At 45.1% G+C, this 19,608-nt stretch overlaps 1 protein-coding gene across 2 annotated transcripts in view; it reads left to right on the top strand.

The window, feature by feature from the left end:
• The window catches only part of TWF1 (twinfilin actin binding protein 1), a 333,852-nt gene that overhangs the window by 205,723 nt on the left and 108,521 nt on the right, over positions 1 to 19,608 (top strand). For both annotated transcript variants that reach the window (XM_086919525.1, XM_086919528.1), the window contains exon 5: positions 1,080 to 1,184. In XM_086919525.1, coding sequence (XP_086775651.1) covers positions 1,080 to 1,184 — 105 coding nt within the window. The remainder of the gene's footprint in view (positions 1 to 1,079; positions 1,185 to 19,608) is intronic.

Raw genomic sequence — 19,608 nt, 5'->3', positions numbered from 1 at the left:
CCTATCTTTCTTACCTTTCATCTTCGCCACAAGAAGCTTCGCCTCTCTTTCTCGCAGCGCCTTGGGGTTCATCTTCTTACAGCATGGACACCCTTGGACATCATGGCCAGAAGAAAGGCACCATACGCAGTCTTCGTGCGGATCCGTTATGGACATCATCTTCCCGCACTCTCCTCACGGCTTGAACCCAGTTTTCTTTGAAGACATCTCGACAGGAAACAAAGAAACAAGAAAGCACTAGAAATAATCAACAGTAACAGAGTTACCCACGAGCTACTGAGGATCCCTAGAAAAACCATTAGCGTCTACGACACGGAAAAAAGGGAACTGATGTCATCACGCTGACGGAGTCCTATTATGGAGTCAGTGACGTCAGCGGAGCCGCGCGCAATGCCGTGCTTCTGTGACGTCGCCCACGTCGGCGCGAAGAACTAAAAAATAATTTCCGAATGTTGCTGATGCAGAGGGATATAACTTTGTTAGGTCCCTCTACTTCTTGGTCTTCAGTATTTGTTGTATGTTTGTATCATCTCACCAGTTTTTAGTTGGAGCCAGTGGTTTCCATTGGCGCCACTGGCGCTTATTTATTCACAAGGGTCTTTGATTCAGAGAAAGAGAGGGAAACACACACAAAGGGGAAAGAAGGAGAAAGGGAATGACGGCAAAAACGTCAATAGGAAGAAAGCAGAAACCTGCAAGAGTGAGATAAAAGGGCAAGGAGTGACTGGTAGTCAATGAAAGAGTCATGAGGTGGATTCTAGACTACCCATCATTGTTATCACGTGCATTGTGCAGGCCGCAGCCTTCTGAGCAGGGCTTCTGAGCAGGGCTTTAGGCACCGGCATTTATCCTTCTACAAATTAAGCACTGCACCTCGCACTCCTGATGTAAAGGATATTTAGGCTTCTTTCTGTATTGTATGTGTCATGTAAAGCGTCTTTAGATGAAATGACCAGAATAAGTCAATACCAAGAAATACAAATGTAAAATCTAAGTGTAATCATTTTCCAATTTAGTTCTCTTTTGTGTAGCTTTGGCACCATTGCTGAAGTATTTAAAACAGTGATGTTTACTTACAGGATGATGTTTCCCTGAGTGGATACAAAAAATACTTGGCCTCGGAATCATCGCCAGCCCCACTCACAGCAGCAGAAGAGGAACTAAGGCAAATTAAGATTAACGAGGTACTGTACAATAATGTATGCAACCCTAGAATGTGTTCTTCCTTCCCGCCCTTGACTAATCTTGACCTCTCCTCAATCATGTCTAAGGATACTTCCTTTTTAACAGCAACATTGCTTCAATAAACAGACTAATAAATGCTTCTGTATGAAGTCACGTTCATATTTATCTTGGCTAATCTGTTGTAACTGGTCAGCGTTGTAACACTAGAAAGACTCATTGTAGTCTCAACAAAAAAACGAATCTTTAAACGTATGTGCATATAGACAATACAATTTCTAGGTCTATAAGAGTTAGCCAGGCTCGTTCACTCTCTGCTCTGTAATTATGATATTGCAAAGTGCTTTGTATCAATTTACCTTAAAGTTATCGTCAAGCTCAATCAAGGTATGTAGAAGACAAAAGTGATATTACACTTTGAAAAAGATGAAAGTTTAAGAATGTCGTAGTAGTGGTGACCAAGATAGTGGCGTGTATGAACACATCTCCCTGAGTCTCCCACCCACCTTGAAGCTGGGCAACAAGATGGCAGCAGTTCCTTGCTCAAGCAGCTGTGGGTTGGTTGGAGAGACGCCACTGCAACAATGGCGCCTGACTTGTAAGTACCTTGGCCCACAGAAGGTGATTTACCAAATGGTAGCCTGAACATTTACCTACCAGAACGGTAGTGAGAGAAATACTAGTGAGGTGTGTCCTCCAGAATAGCTGACATACAGTACCTTCACCCTATGATGCTCCACGAAATCCCCCTGCATACTGATGCTGACTGACCTTTAGTACATGCTAAGGCTAAACTCTGCCACATAGATAGGCACCATTAGGGGTCTGGAGTACCTCAAAGAAGAAGGGCACCGTAAGAAATGAACCCTAGGCGATCACACATGATAGACACCACCCTCTTTTTACTGTGCTCTACAGCGCTTTGAAGGCCGCATAGGGTCGCACCCTGATACCAATGTAAGTCAAAGTCACTGTACAGCTTCACTGCTTGAAGAACAATAAGACAGTACATTGTGTGCAATACATGAAGGTGGCCCTCCCTTTCAGAAGCTGTGCATACCCAGAACAAGCTGTCCTTCTGATTCTGAAACTCTGGCCCACTGGCGTGCTGACCTAGTGGTGGGTAATGTTGTGGAGAAGTGTGGCTCACTGGTTAGAGCAGGCAGACCCTGAAGCAGAGGTCAGACCCGGGACCAGGGTTCGATTCCCGACGCGGCAGGGTGTTGAGCTCAAATGTCCACGGACTCGATAATTCTCGCTTCGGTGCCTGACCTAATCATGGGTTCACACTCTGCAACTCTGGGCATTAAGCTTGCTTAATCTCCACAACGGCCCCCCCGCGGCGGGATGCCTGACTTTCACCTTGGGGATGCCCTGTAGTGGCTATCTCACAGGGAAAAACCAGGACGGGTTCCCAAGGCAAGCGCGGAGATACCCCTTCGGGGGTCGATTCTGGCGCTATATAAGAAATACAATAATAATAATAATACTGTTCCCTTGGCCTGAGAATGGCTGCTGCAACTTAGTCAATTGAAGGTTGCCAAATAAACAGTCATATAAGGGCGTAATCCCCTGTCTTTTGAGTACCAGCTGTCCTGACCGATATTGTTAACAAGCACTGGCATAGCCAATAGGTCTCGCCTTTGGGAATTTATAAGTGTTTAGCCATGCAACAGTTAATGTTGTTGCACCAAGGATACTGTGCTGGATAACTAAACACTTATAAGGTCCCAAAGGCGAGACCTATTGGCTATGCCAATGCTTGTTTTCATAGCTCCAAATTAGCTTGAGGGCTTTAGAGCACTTTCCAATATGACTGGAGTATCTATCTTTTCCCCCTTGTAGGCACGGGGAGATTGAGTGGTTTTCCCTAAATCTCAGGATGTTGCCTGTTCCATGGCGGGCAGCTCTAGGCGCTAGACCACCACCCCCTCCAGATAGGATGGAAACGAAGAAGGCGAAAAGAGAAGAGATAAAGAGACCGCCGACTGAGTGATGAAATCAATGACAGGCACTCAGTAATTTAGGGTAGCGAGAAAGAGTGAAAGTGATGGAGACAGCCAGATAGATGTTCCAACAGACACAGTGCTAGGCTGTGAATGATGCTAAGAGGAAACTAGAGCAGAGCGCGGTGGAGACAGCGATTGATGTTTGGAGATGAAAAAAAATGAACTTTGTCAAGAGAGAAAGGAAAGAAAGAAAGAGACAGCAAGCAATGTCAAGGAAAGTGACAAAACAAAGATAGAGAAAGCGTCAAGAAAGCGTTCAGAAGATAGACGAAGACAGACAAGTGTGACAAAGTGGCTGAGAGACTGTGGTGGCAAATGAGAGACACAGAGAAGAGTAAAAAAGAGAGAAGCATGCCCTGGGAATAAACAGAGCCGACGAGCAACAGAGGGCGCGAGCAGGGGAAAGGGCGAAGGAGGATTAGAGAAAAGATGCAAACCAGATCTTAAGCTAGTGAGTCGACACCAAACAGACGTCAGTATTGATGTGAATTTTTTAGTATTTCCATGGCACACTGTTACTCAGGAGCTGGTTGTCTTGGCGCTATCTTGACTAGACTGTAAGTGTAATAGGGATTTAGTTGAAACGTAGCAGAGAAAAGAACCGGTTTAAGCTGTTTCCTGAAAAATAATATTTGTGTATGTGTATACCGCTTCACAGCCGTTTCTAAGCACTGTGGTTAGTATTGCCTGATTTTGGCTGCATTCAGTTTGCTGACCTCCGAGGGCTGTGTAACCTGGCATATGCATTAATTTGTATGCATAAACTAACAAATGCTGCAGTGGAGCGGGTACTCGCTTATATTAATTCAGCCAGAGTGACTTGGAGCAAACAACATTCGTTAGTAAGTGGGAAAAATCCAATGCATTCCAGGGGAGGAGAGGAAGTAGCTTCATGGGTACACCGGTTGCGTGGCAGGAGCTGTGAGTCACAGCAATTAATTAAAAAACAGCTGACGGGAAGGGCGGGAGCCAAAGGAGGAGGTAATGCAAGCAGTTACGAGAAGGGCGGGGGGGGGAGTGACTAAAGTGACAAAAACAGAGAGGGAGAAGGGAGGGAGGGAGGGAGGGGGAGTGCAAGCAAACCAGCATGAGTCACAGCAATATGCATTGGAGAGGCGGAGCGAGGCGCGCACGCTTGTGCGTGTAATCGCAAGCTGGTGGCCAAGCCGTTGCTAGCAACACTTTTAAAATCCGTTTACAAAATGTTTCACAGAGCAGTGCATGCGCTGACTCAGCGAGACCTACAAATGGGGCTCCTGGAACTCGTATAAGATATTAATTTGCTTTTCTGGGCCTCGTACTGGCTAAGCGTTGCATCGATATACACTGGACCCACTGTATGCCTCCCTGGCTGGATAAGTGGAGGGCAGACTTGCACGAATGGGGCGTGACTGAGGAGTGCCGACTGCAAACTATACGCACTGATGAAAATGCAGTGCGTTATTTGGAAATGTGGGGAGATATGTTGGAGAGCATGCAGATCGCTGAGGCATGTGGCGAGGGAGCTGAGGTTTCCAATCTGACACTGGACCATGCCACCCCTGTGTCAATCTTGGAGGATGACCCCATGTTGTAGCTGATTGAGCTACTGTACAGTCTGTATCTTTGTGGGATGGGTGAATTAGAGTGCTGGTGTTTGAGTTAGTGACAGGGTGGGCTAACTATTTGGAACATGGGTTCAGGAAGTCAAAAGAGAGCCAGCTTACACGCAAACTCCTAATAGGGGTCTTGACACAATAGCTGTCGTATACCGTTCCCTCTACAGACTGTACTGCTATGGACTGCTGCCCTGGGTGCATTTTCTGCCGACCCCCCCACTCAGATGCACTGCTGTAGCCCTCCCCGGGGAAATGAGAGGCTTCGCAGACTGTCCATGCCGGTTCCTCAGCCTGCTGCTTGATAATCCTTTTTTGTGTCTATTGCTCTCCTCTCTGGGACAAATGCCCGCCACTAGTCACTGCCAAGGTTCACTTTTTCTCTGTTTTGTTTCCTTCATTACAGTTATATTATTAATACTGCACATACATTTTTTCTCTATGGGATTTGTTCTGTATGCCACACAGATACTGTGCACCCAGCAATTACACTGCAGAGCGGAGCACATGGGCATTCATGTAGACCACAGAAACATCCTGCACTGTTAATCTGGAGTGTATGTCAACTGGTGGGTTTTTTCTTCATCCTTCCCCGATGCGCTGAGGCCTGATGGGTCAGCATGTAATGTGATATCTAAGCAGTACTGAAATAAAAACAAGCTAAAAATAAAATGGGGCTTCTGGTTGGCTAGGGTATACATCCAAGTCAGGCAGAAGCCACCACTCTATTCAGGGAAAGCTAGATACACACCTAGGATAACCTGTGCTAACCCTCTGGTAACTTGGCGCAGAGCAGGCAGGATTATCATAAGAGTCAATGTGTAAAGAATTTGTGCAAAATACACACATGCTCACACACAGTAACATAATGAATACACCGTAAAAAGACTCCCCTCAGGTTTGGAAACATGGGTAATATTTATCTGTATAAAATAAGACCAAAACAACAAAATTCCAAACAATAGATCAAGAGATATCATGTTTAATTGAATTAAGGCAAAGCAATGCTTTGTAGTTTACAAGCATTTTCACAGTATGCGTGGTTCTGCAGTCCTAGAAGAGCCAGTGCGCTTCTATCAGAATATTTCCGGTCTCACTTGGGGTTCGATTTTAGGTAAATGAAAAGTCTGTGCAGGGGCTGCGAAAAGCACAGCACAGTAATACAGGGGCCACTCAGATCCGATCACAGTTACCCAAATAAAGCACTTTTTCACATGGCCAAAGGGCTGGGGCAAGGCACTAGGGGTCAGGGCCCGCCCATGTCAGCTGTGCACACATGGTACCTGGTCCGTTTAGGGCATTGGCTCTGCTCCCTGTGCTGGCGCTGGAGTATGAGTGTGGCTGCAGGGGTGTCGGCAGCCCTTAGATGCGGAGCCCGAATTGCCGTGCGCTGTCCGCCTCTTTAGGCGAGTTGGGGCAGTGGGGTTGTCACAGTCAGGCCCTTCGGACTCCTGCTCATGATTGTTGCAGGTTCCTCTGGCTTCACTTGGGAACCACGCATTACTGGAAGGAGGCCGCACTAAGGGAATTCCTTGGTGCGGCGCTGTTGTCAGCACACCTGCTCAGCTGAAGGTGGCCGTGCTGGAGAGAGGGGCCGCAATGCTGCCGCGATCAGTAGAGCCTGAGGTAGGCTCGGGGCACAAGTATGCCCATGGGGTACAGAACGACCTCTGCAGCAGAATAGAAATCATGAGGCCTTGCTGGGAAACTCACAGCGTGCTGAACCTCCAGCAGTTGGCCCGTGCTGTAGCTCCAAAAATGCAGATCAAGGTCTTTGATGTTCCAGAGACTCCGGGGAGAACAGGGGGCAAGCAGCAAGCCCTTGGTGTCACTCTGGAGCTTAATCATTGGTCCTCTAGCAGGGCAGAGGTCAGCAGGCATCAGCGCAGCTCAGCAAAGCAGGGAAGTAGTTCTTTAGAACATTCAGACACAGCAGAGTGGCAGTCCTTTAGCACAGCAGCCTTTACTCCAGCAGAGCTTATTCCAGGTCCAGTAGTGTACTGATTTGATAGGGCCAGAGCCCTAATACTTGTACTCAAAAGTGCCTTTGATATAGGGGGTGTGAGAAGCCGGCCTGTTATATGATGTCCACTAATGTAAGTGTGCACCTTGCACCAGTCCAGACAACCCTTATGGTGATTTAAGATGTCTTTGACAACCTTAGACAGCTCTCCAAGTGGTAGCTGCGGAGAGCAGCCTTCGGGCTTAGTCCATAAGAAGTGTAAAGCAGTTTGTTTTTACCAGAATTCAATCTTAGAGTATAGATTAAGTGAAAAGTATTTATAAAAATATGTATTTACTATATAATACTCTCTAACACGTTTTGATGTATCCTACCCAGAGATAAACACAATGCACACAATTATTTGCAAAGAAATGCAGTAAAGAGCACAGAATACACAGTGAACTCCAGGGAGGGAGGGGGCAAACTATATACTAAGAAAGTGGTATAAGAACCACAACTCGGGTCAAGACAAGGCCGAGAGGACGTAGAAGTGCTGGGTACCCAAGGAACCACCCAAGGTTGATAGATAGGGATCCCAAGGAGACCAGGAGCCATGTACGAGCAGTACCACGTCAGATGTCGGATGCTGAGGGGTCGATGTCTGGTGGAAGCACCTACAAGCTTTGGCAAATGCAACAAATGCAGAAGAAGCCGAATGAGGAGCAACATCAGGACCAGCAAGGTCCAGGGGACTCGCCACAAGCAGGTGAGTCAGGACAGATCCCGAGCGATCAGGGGAGCCCAAGAGAAACAAAGATGACCCTCAAATGGACCCACAGGCCGGAGGCACTGGAGTCGCGAGAGGACCTTAAGCAGATCACTAAAAGATGCGGGCCACGATGCGAAGTGGCCGAAGATTCTGGTCACTGGAGGTGCTCGAGGTTGGGGCTACTTGGAGCCCGAAGATCTTCTTGGCAGGAAGCCAACAAACCTTTGCAACTGCAAGTTGACATGGTGCATAGAGGTTCGGTTATTGCAACCCCCATTGCGGATACATGACTCAAACTTGGTGATAGGGCAGGGCCGGCCTCAGGAGCTGTGAGAACCACCACCTGTGTTGCAGAACCCTACAGAGTCCGGAGGGGCTCAGGATCAGCAGACCGGTGGACTTAGTTGTGGTGCCTGCGAATGCAGGGTAGGGACTCCTTCACTCCAAGGGAGATTCCTTCAGGTGTCTTTGATGCCCAAAGGCCTTGGAAGCTTCCTGTATGGTGCACAGGCACAGACGATGCAGCAGAATGGAAGTGAGACTAAGTCAAGCCTATACGAAGTCCAGCGAAGTCAAGAGTGCCCAGACGGTAGAAGAAGTGGTGTATGACGAATCTAGGGACCCACCCACAGTTAAGCCCTTAAGTACCATAAGGAAAGGGTTGGGGCGAATCAGGGGACCCTCCCAGGGGAGGATCTGGACAGGTGGGAGGTTAATTCCATGTCCTTTGTCCAGTTTCGTGCCAGAGCGGGAGCCAACGGCTCCGAGAGCTGGTTTGAACACCAAATGTGCCCCTCATGCAGACTGAGTGGTGCTGACAAGCACACCCACCCTGCCCCAGCACACTAAATCCTGTCTGAGATGTGGTCACACTTCCCTGTGACAGGATGCCTATTGTTTTGCTTTACCCCGCTCGAGCTTGGCTCAGCAGCAGGGGGGCAGAATCGTGTCTGGTCAGCAGCAATAATCTTGTGTTGTACGGGTCAAGAAGGCTGGTACCAGGAGCACCGAGAGCATAACGGAAGGCTCTTCCAGTGCTTGGAATCATACCTCCCACATCGCTTACTGTGTGGGGGTATGATTCCAACATGTTTGATGCCAAACATGATAGGATTTGTTGCAGTAGCTTCACTGACAACCCTGGAGAATGTACTCCATAGGCGGTAGGGGTGTCCTGCTCACTTAGAATCAAGCACCCTGCCTTCAGGATTGCAAAGGCCTGCTATAGGAGTGACTTATAGGTTTTAAGTGCAGTGACCCTAGATATAGGAAACCTATATCTTTAGTAACTGGTGCTAGCACCAGCGTACACAGGCTGCAATGTCAGGCCAGTAGTTCCACTTTGAATGGTCTCCCATGGGTAGCATAATGCATGCTTTAGCCCATGGGGGATCTCTGGGGTACCTATGCCCTGGGTACCTTAGTACCGTATACTAGGGACTTATATGGGTACCCCAGTATCCAATCTGGGATGTACCCAAGTACTGAACATACCAATTTAGTGAGAAAGCAAATAGTATTGGGTCCTGATTAGCAGGATCACAGTCAGATTAGTCAGTAACAGCTTAGCACCAGGCAAAAAGTGGGGTTAACCATAAAAGCAGATCCTACTTCCTAGAGGGGGTGACTTCAAAAGAATCTTCTGAAGTGCACAAGGACCCCTGCTAGGCAAGCTCTGCTTCCAGACTACCAGCAAGGGAGGGGGGGTGGTAAATCAGCACTTTGTGTAGGGGCAAGATAACTCAGATATAAGTGTGAACCACCTTTCCTTCTCTCTGCCCAGGAAGACTATTAGTATGCAGATACATGCAGAGGTATCACCTGTCACACCTATCTCATCCTATGTTATGGCTGTATAGAGAGTAAACGCAAAGTGTAGCTGTCACCCAGCCCAGACATGTATTGGAAGCAGGCTGCAGGCACACAGAGTAAATTTAAGAGCAGAGATATGTCCAGTTTCTAAAAGCGGCATTTCTAAAATGGTAATGTCAAATCCAATTTTACCACTAAAGATGATTTATCATCACCTTTCCAGAGAATTTAAACATGAAGGAGATACTCCTTTCCAATCAGGAATTACAGCTTAAAATGTATTTTAAGAAATCCCCAATGCTAGCTTATGGGAGGAGTAGGCCTCTCAGCCGTGGAAAATGAATTTAGCTGTTTGTTACTGCCAGCACTTGTACATCTTAACAGTGCATGTCCTGCCTTTTAATTACACAACACCCTGCCCTTCAGGTCTAAGGGTCTGCCTTAGGGGTGACCTATGTGTAATGAAAGGGGAGTTTTAAGGCTTGGTAAGGTTTTAAACGCTAAATGTAAGTGGCAGTAAACTGCGTGCACAGGCCCAGCAATGGCAAGCGTGAGACAGGTTTGAAAGGCTACTTATGTGGGTGATACAACTAGTGCTATAGGCCCACTAGTAGCATTTAGTGTACAGGCCCTGGGTACATGGGGTACCACTTTACAAGGGACTTACAGGTAAACTAAATATGCCAATCAGGTATACACCAATGTCACCATGTTTCAGCGTGAGGCACATGCACTTTAGCACTTGTAAAGTTCTCAGAGAGTCCTAAGGCCAAAAAAGTTAGAGTAAAAAGTGGGAGGCAAAAGGCAAAAAGTTGGGAGAAGACCACTCTAACAGATATGCTAAAATAGTCTTAACCTGCAGCCTGTGCTTCCATGGCCACAACAAAAGTTGATCTGCTGAGCAGCCTCCAAACGTTTTCCATAGGAGCTGGGAGATCACATCAATGACAGCTTCTAAGAGCTAAAAATGTCTCTTAGTTTCAAAATTGACGGTTTGCACTACGATGTTGATGCAGTGGGTTCCAGAGTCTTGAAGGTTGAAGATAGAATATAAGCTCTTGTAAAGTTCACAATAAACTCTGAATAACGAAATGAAATGATAGAAGTGCACCTAGAAATGGTGCCTCTAAAAGTGGAAGAGTTGGACTCCAGGAGAGAGAGAGAATCTTTGCGTTGGATTCCTGGAAGTAAGGGCTGAGTGGTGAGGAAACAAAATTAGATCTCTGTTAAAAACTACCGTATGATTGTCAAAGAAGTACAATAAGCCAAACTACAGTAATGCACCAAATCTAGACTTATCACCAAGAAACTCAGATGATAGAACTTATTCTACTGATAATCACACCTGCTCAAGATCACTTTCTACTATGCAGTTATCATATATTGTACGTCTGATACATCTGAAATAGCAAAAATATTGGAAGTCGACCAGAAGTAGACTGGCATCTTGATACCACCTCATATGAGCCTGAGAGGACAATGGCAGAGATGCAAATCGAGAGGATGTAGAGGCAGTCTCATCACTGGTCTAATTACCCCAAAAGCTTTGCGTTACATGTGAAGGGGAAGGGAGTTTGCTAGGAGAGTACTGAAAAGCCTAGGTGTGGTTACAGCAGCAGACCTGATCGTAGGAGGGCCTGGATCTGCTGGGTCATTCAGTGAGACATGGTAGTCGAAGCCCTCATAGAGGGTTGGATAGATCACACTGTCTTAACGGAAGGACGTCTTAGTCAAAAGCCTGTTTTGTTGACTGTTTTTTTCATTAAGTTGGCTTGGGGTGGTGGAAAACAGTCGAAGAGGGTTATGGAACAGCCCCTTAAGGTTCCAGTACCTTTATTCCTTTCATAGAAATGATCTTTGACTCGATGTACGTATAGTATTGACTCTGAGTTTCTCCAGGACAATAGTGGAGCACTGATGCTCTAATTTGTGACAAGTGTGATCCATAGTGGCAAAAATACTCTCCTGTAATGTTAAAGGTTTAAATGCCCCAGTGAAAATATACTTTGTCTCCAGTAGGCAGTGCATACTAACGGAGGCCAGAAGAAGATGATGCACAGGGCCTTCTGGTTGAGCATTACTCTTCCACCACATCAAAACAAAATGGGGTAGCTATTTTTCCACAGACTAAGTTGGCAGATTCTTGAGGCTACAAGTGCTGCCCGCTGTGGCCTCGGTGTGTGCCCCAAACTCGGTACAGGCGGCATTCCTGTTGATTAACCCTTGATTAACCCGTAGCTGAATTTGCAGTGGGCGATGTTATCCTATGAATGACCTCTGTATGGCATTTGATGGGCAGACAAACAAATCCAAACTGGGAAGGGGGGGTGGTACCAGTAATATTCCCTAGGAAACCTAAATGCTCACTATGTAATCTTAGTTTATGAGACATGTAGCAAGAGTTGCATTTAAACACTAAAGGTTACACTTTGTATTTGCATATTCTTTACTCATACTCTCGAACTGCTGTCGTCTTAGTAAACAGTGCCCTAGCACCCCTGATTAAAGACTGCTAATTGCTTGATAGCAGTGTCAGGCCATGCCCTTGTGACATTTGATCTCAACCAGGGCTTAATACTATGACATGTGCCACTTTGGTGCATGCACCAATCTAGCTCTAGAGATCCAGCCTTTAGAGAGGAAATAGCAAAACTGATTGTGAGAAATACTTGTCAGGCTTCTCTACCACTCCCCTCCCCGCCTTCTTTAACTTTCTGTTCAGTGTTCTCTCATTATCTTACCTTTCCTATCCTTCCCCCTTTTGACACCATTTCTGCCTTACACATCAAAGCTTCTTTTAGTGTCTCTCATCCATTAGCCTATTTCGCCTGATCCATGTGGGCTACCTCCTCTGTCCTAGATGCCACCGAAGTCACATTACTGACCCCAAGTCAGCCTTCACTCCCTGAATTGTGGTAACCGACCACAGGGTTCTGTCATATGAATTGGGTTATCTGCTGAATCACTATAGTCTTTTCATAACCCAAAGTTACAATGTAATATTTTCCGGGTTAATACTATTCTTTCAAATTCAAGAAACTTCATGGACTCAACAGGGACTAACATTGTAAATGGCGCTCATATTCCTAACGCACTAGAGGGCTATACAAATGATAAACGTTTGGTTTACAAATGATAAGTTAACACAGTGTTATTTTGGGGTATCCTGTCACAGAGTGAACGTGTGTGCATTTCGCAATGTCCAGGAAGGGTATACCTCTGGAGTTTGTCCTTAGCCGATTGATTATGCTTCCCTGCCTTTTTAATGTATATTTCAGAACGCGGTTTCCTATTTCTTTTCAGAAACAGTGTAAGCATGCTTTGAAACAGCGATGTTTGTATTCAAAGCCTTGTTTCCATTCACTGTGATCTTCATTCACCATTACTATTGTTTCATAGAAAAGACATGACCCTTTGTGACCTCATACACGCACACCTGTGTTTCAGACATGCATGATGTGTTTGTGGTGACAGGTATTCATTTACTCTTTGTAAAAAGCCTGGAAGCTTCAGTTTGAGTTCAGTTTATTTGAGAAATGGTGCATGAGAATTTTGTTAATAATTCAAAGTTACCAAGTGGCTATTGGAACATTTGACATGCCTCCATTTTGCAGTGTAGAGTGTGTCTTTCTCGAAATCCTTACTTATTGCAATGTAAATTTTGTGCCAGATGTACAAACAGATCAAGTGAATTTTCCCCTTCGGCACTGATGAACAAAAGTTAAGCCGGACCTTTAAAATGATTATTTAAATGGAAGGTTTTCCTCCTACCTGAAGTAATTTCATTATACAACTTTGAGCAGTAATAAATAGTACAAAGTTGTATTGGTATAGGTTACATGTTACTCTGACCACAATTTGTTGTCTGACCTTTAAGACGGCTTTCGCTGACTCACGAGACTATCGTTTTCCCAAAAATCATAAATAATGCACGTATACAGTGGCTTCTCCTCCGCTAAGGCGGAGGAGCATCGCCCCCCTAAGCAAAAGGAAAAATAACATGATAATGACTATTGTTGTTATCATGTTATGTTTCCTATAACTGTCAGTGACTCTCGGGCAGAGTGGGGATGGCCAGAGTATTGGAGGAGTGGTGTGCACTTCCAAAGTGCGCATGAACTGTGCACTACTGTATCTATATAGGGGGGCTTTTATTTAGCAGGCTTCCATTCAGCACAACATACAGCTTGGGGCAAGGGGTCGCCCCACTTTAGCAATTAGCTCCCTTCACTTTGAATGACTGCACAAAGTGTGTGCATATTTCTCGTTCGGGCTAAAAAAGTAGTTACTCATTGCTTGCAGACAAAGATCTTTCAAAATGTGCTTTATAATGTTATTTTTGTATATTAAAAAAATACATTATTTTGTCTGCACTTCCAGTGCCCAGTTAGATGGTGGTTTATTTCCTATTTCCATATTGAAGTGTTAGAGTGACATTCTGACTGCCTGCATCTTGACTGCTTGGTTAGATGATGAGGTCTTGTTGCCTTCACAGAAAATAATAGTAAAATGCATGGCAGAACCAGAAGGTTTGTATTAAAAAAAAAAAAACAATAAGCATAATTAAAACAACATTGAGTGGCACCTTGTATCTTTGTCTTATTTTTGTGGCACATGCTTGCAATAAACACATTAAAAAAATCATAGCCACTGCACAAGCATATCAAAGTCAGACTTTTTGGCTTTTCCAGTGCTTGTGTAGATGGTAGTGCTATTTATATGACTCCCTTTGACATAGTCTTTGCATTTTCTTCTTATGTACGTACCCCAATTACATTTCATATATTTATTTATTTTGAGTGCATGTTCTCATTTATACACCTACACTGCGCTGTGAGTTGCTTGTACATGTCTAATGTATACAGTTTGCTTTTGTATAGCTTGACAGTGTATAAGTTGCTCACAAATATGTTTTCAAATAATATGTAACGTTTTGTAGAAATAAGATTAATAGGTAACGTTTTATATTTGATATCATTCAAAGTGATGGCTGCCCTTTGCAAAATAATTAGGAAAGTGTATTTATATTGTGTACAGACAAGTACGAGGTAAAGAGGAATCTTTGACTTCTTGTGAGACTGATATCAAACAAGCTGAAAACATCCTTTGTGAAGGCCATTAGCAGCCCTTTGGGTCCAGCCTGGCCTTTCCACTTGCTGAAGACTTCATAGCTATTGTGCACCTAGATGAACAATGACCTTCTTCTTACTTATTTTGTTCCACTACGTTATGCGGGTGAGAGGACACCTTAGAAACTCGTAGTGGGACTCCTGGTGCTAAGACAACTTACTTACTTCGAGGCAAGAAGAGAGCGTTTAAAAAAGAGGAATTGGTTCCATGCGTTGAAATTTCTAAACACTATTACAATGTGGAAATCCTTTTTAATATTTTGTTAATTAACCATTTTTATTGCCACTGTTTTCTTCATTTTTATTGTTATAACTATTCACAGTATATGCATTCCGATAAGACTTTGATTTGAATAAAATCATAAAACGTATTCCTGGTGTAGATTCTTGAGTGTATGTATTCATGGTGATAAAGGTTTGAAACTCACGAACAACAAATAATCCTGCGAGTCTCACAGGACTGATCACTGCCTGGAACACACCATCCTCATGTGATGTTTACTTGGTTCTTGGGGTACACTCCATCATGATTTGTCTCTCTAGTTGGTTAGTTGCCATCGAACCTGCACTTTCATCAGAGGGTCTAGAAAACCCAATCTCTGGCCAAAGTTTGTATGAAAACTATAAAAAACGTATCACCTTTTGATGGAGCTGTCCCTGTCACCGGCAGTTAAAGGAAAACAACACTAAAATACTGTTCCTCTTTCTTGGAAGGTTACTACTATCCCTTATTGTTTCCATGCAAAATGGAGTGAATATGAACTCCACAGAGGAAACCTTTTTTATCATATTAAAGACAACACTCTTAGATGGATGGCATCTTTCCTCACAGACAAAATAAACAAAGTCCCTACGGTCTAACATCAATTTAGACCATAGGGACTTTGTTTTTTTTTGTCTGTTTATGTATACCCCGTCCCTCTGCCTAGCATTGGGGTAACTATCATGTTTTTGTCATCTTTCCTCACAGGGCACACCTAAAGAATCCTACTCTCTCCCTTCACCTCACAGCTAGCGCACCATCTGTGGCGTCCCTCAAGATTAATCACTCAGTCAAACCCTCTTCAACAACTACATGACGCTGCTAGCAGACCTCGTCAGAGCCCACTACATCAACATCATTTCCTACGCGGACGACACCCAGCTCGCCCTCAGCGGACCCAACCACAACGAAGACTATTTTCCACAACTGTATGAAGAACGTCTCAGCCTGGATGAAGGACAACTGCCTGAAGCTCAACATGGACAAAACTGAAGTGCGGATTTTCGGTAGACACACCTCCCTCTGGAACGACTCCTGGTGGCCAATGGAACTCGGACCCACCCCCACCCCCGAAAGACTGCGCCTGCAAGTTCTGCACCATCCTGGACAGCGAACTTTCCATGAAATGACAGGTCAGTGCTGTCTCCATATCCTGCTTCCACACTCTCTGCGTGTTCTGCAGACATTTCAAATGTCTCCGCATCAGCATCAGGATAGCTGTGATGCAGGCCCTCATCACCAGCGGCCTGGACTACGTCAGCACACTCTAAACAGGCACTACCAGCGAACTCATGAGAAGACACCAGACGATCCAGAACGCAGCAGCCAAACAGATTCTCAACCTGCCCAAAATGACCCACATCACCCAGCACCTGATAAACCTCCACTGGCTCCACATCCAGGAAAGATGCCAATCCAAGCTTCTGTCCCACACCTACAAAGCCCTCCATGACCAATACCAAAAATATTTGAACCACCACCTAAACTTCCACCAACCACCCCGAAACTTCTGCTCACCTCACCTCACCCTCGCACAGAAACCACACACCCGCTGCTGCCTCACCGGAGGACGCTCCTTCTCCCACCTCACCGCCAAGACTTGGAATGCTCTCCCACCCCCTACCTACAAACTTCACCCATGTTGACGGACTTCAGCAAGGGATTCAAGACCTGGCTCTTCAACCGAACCCGCAGCACAGTGCCTGGATACCCTCATGGGTGATAAGCTGCACTATACAAGAACCACATGATTGATTCATTACCAAGTTATATCCTTATAGGTTTTGCTACACTTTTGCTGGCCATCTTATTGTCATAATTAGGTACTCATTCATTCTTCTGCCACTTTTTTGTCACTGTTTACCTTGAGTTTTGCATGGTCACAACCCCCTTAGCTATACTTCTGCCCCTTTCAAGGCTGGACTTCTTCTCACCTTTTTATGGTAATGACAACGTGTGCACTTTTCCCTAAACAGATTTGAACGACCTCGCCAGTCTTACAGCAGTACATTCTTTTCTTGCTGGTGGCTGGATCGGTATCTCTTTTTTCAGTTGTGAGTGTTCACTTTTCTCGGGCACCGATAAGTGATATTCCTCTTTCACTATAGAATTCGGGATCTGCCTACATTGTTTAATATCATTGTTACATTTCAGCCTTGACAAAGTTCTTTGTACAATACACATGTTGGCTGTTTCTGAAGTTATGTGTCCAAGCCGCTTGTTAATGCCAAGTTGATTAAACCCATCACTGCAAATCTATAATCCATGTCATGGACTTTGACCTACTTATTGTTTTATAGTGCTGTTACTGTGTGCTCTCATACCTTGATGTGTGCTTCTGGGTCGTAGTCATTCCCCTTTTTCAGGGCCCTTTATTTGCTGTATTTAGAACTCTGTGCATTTTACTCCTGCTAAACAGTAGTAAAGTGCCTGTGTTGCTTCTTTAAACATGGTTAAATTGGCCTACTCCTAATTGACTCATTTAACTTGCCTATAAGTACAGAGTATATGGAATAGAAAATGAACCAGGCCTGGACGTTAATTGCTGCCTTTGTACTGTAGCACATATTGTGGCATCCATAGTTTAGTGTGAAGAAGGAAACGCCTTTCCCCATAAGGCCAACACTAGGCAGGCTGTACAAACCCAGTGGGAGGGAAGCTACCCCAGAACTGGTTTGTAGTGGACAGAGTGGCGGGGACTGCTCATTTCCGTGGCCATGCATCTGGGTGGACACGAGCTCTGCACAATTGTCGGAAGGTTTCCGGAATCTTGGACTTTAGGGTGATGGTCACTGTGGCTTTGTTTGCAGTAGGGCAAACAGGAATTGCTGAACACATGTGTATGGTTGTCCCTGGGAACTTTGTTCCAATTGGTCAGGGTGTTCAAGAGTCTCCCCACCCATTGACTAATGCCACCATAAATGTGCACTCAATGGAACCCTTTTCAGAACGTGTTCTGGACCTGCAGAAGATCAGGCCTGCTGACCAGGTCCGGTTTTAACATTGGTGGCGCCCTGTGCGACAATATTTGTTGGCGCCCCACCAATGACCACCTCTGCCACGCATTCCCTCACTTGCACCCTTCTTTCTTCAGTAATAAGAATTGTTTCCTACCCTAATCAACCCCTTTGGCGAGATTAGACTAGTGAAAGACTGTGAAAAAAACCTGTATCTCTAACAGATGCAGTGTGCATGCAGCTCTTTGATGACGGTTAATAAATAGCGCAATGTTCTATATAAGGATTTGGACTTATAAACTGTAGTAACAAAAGGCTCTCTTGCAAAAGCGGTACCTCACTGACCTATTTACATTATGTTCCCTTTGTGATCTGCATGGTACACGTTCTTAGCAGCAGGCATTTTACCCCTGTGTGCTACCTTAAAATGAGTCAATGTTTTTTTTGTTGATCACTTTAGGATAGCCAACAGCTGCTCTGGCAAGCCAGATGTAGAAAGAGGGACTGGTTCAATCACACAATGCTTTATAGAAATCGGGGTCGCGGAAGTGCTGCTGGTTCAAAGAAAGCCTCCCTTTGCTGTGTGGGGCACTTACAACCCCTGTTCCCATCCCTGTAAACAAGTGACCTCTGCGATACCAAGGCTGGTGTCCCGTAGCACCCTGGAAGTGATGTCACCAGCCCACCTGGAACTAATCAACCTTCCGTGCAACACAGATCAGGCAAATACGGATGAGGGACCATTCCATCCACCCCACTATGCCACCTACTGTGTGATGTTTCCAATGTGAGGAGCGAGTTTTCCCATTCACAATCACGTATTTAAAGACTTTTTCAGAATCATCTCTTTTTAGAACGAAGCATTTGCAATTCTGATTAGTCCCAATATCACTAGATATCCATTTATTTGATGTCGAACAAAACCAATGCTAACTAGCACTTTCAAAGCTAATTGGTTAGCTTTAAGTGCATGGGCTCACTGTGTAATATGGTTGGATGAAAACATATGAAAGCATCTAAATGCTTGTTACGCACCATGCCGTGCCTAGCTCAGTATTCTGCTAATATGTTTTAAGCTATACCCTTAATTACACGTCAAGTTGCTTGTCAAGACTTCTTACTTACTCCTATGAGCCTCACCCACGTTGGAGACAATTTACCTTTTTCATCCCACTTGCGGTAAACCAAGATGCGCAGGGCTGTAGCAAAACCAAAACAGTAAATTAAAGACTAAAGCAAACAAACACATTCATAATAATAATAAACAACAACGTCTTTCAACATAGCGCCCCATACCGCACACATGCCGTTTCTAAGCGCTGTAAAATCTGTTAATATTACCCAATGTATAGCACTTAAACCTGCATAAACATAAATTCTTATTGTGGAGGAATGGCTGTCTTCTTGATTCTTTCTCGTGAAGAATGTGCACATCCGCGACGATGGAGTAAAAAATATAACAAATAATAACTCGCTTTTTCAAAACTTCCACTAGACAAAACTCCGGTCTCTTTCAAGAAAGACGATTAATCAGCTAAGTTATCTTGACATTTTAATTGATGCCAGGAATGCAGCAGCAGCTGTTATAAATATAATATACTTTCAAAAAGTGACGCCCCCACCCCAAGTCAGCGCCCGGTGCTGTGGCACCTATCGCACCTTCCTAGAGCCAGCCCTGCTGCTGACTTTCACCTGGTCTACCCAGAACAAAGAAGTCACAGTTGGTTGACCTCCTATCTGGCTACAGGGACACAACAAACTGCAAGAGGCCTTTTTAGGTCTCTGCGTCAACGCGCGGAAGCGCGTCTCCGCCGAGATCTTTTGTCAGCGACTATCATTCCCAGGAGACAGTCCTGGCCACGCGCATCCTTCCAGGCGATTTGTAACTGGAACGCGCGCTGTGGCCAGGCGCTGTCTCCTGGGAAGCGCAAGCACCACACACGCATGC

Source organism: Lissotriton vulgaris, chromosome 1_1, assembly GCF_964263255.1.
Source record: "Lissotriton vulgaris chromosome 1_1, aLisVul1.2, whole genome shotgun sequence".
Lineage (NCBI taxonomy): Eukaryota > Metazoa > Chordata > Amphibia > Caudata > Salamandridae > Lissotriton > Lissotriton vulgaris.
This window is presented reverse-complemented; position numbering and strand designations above follow the sequence as displayed.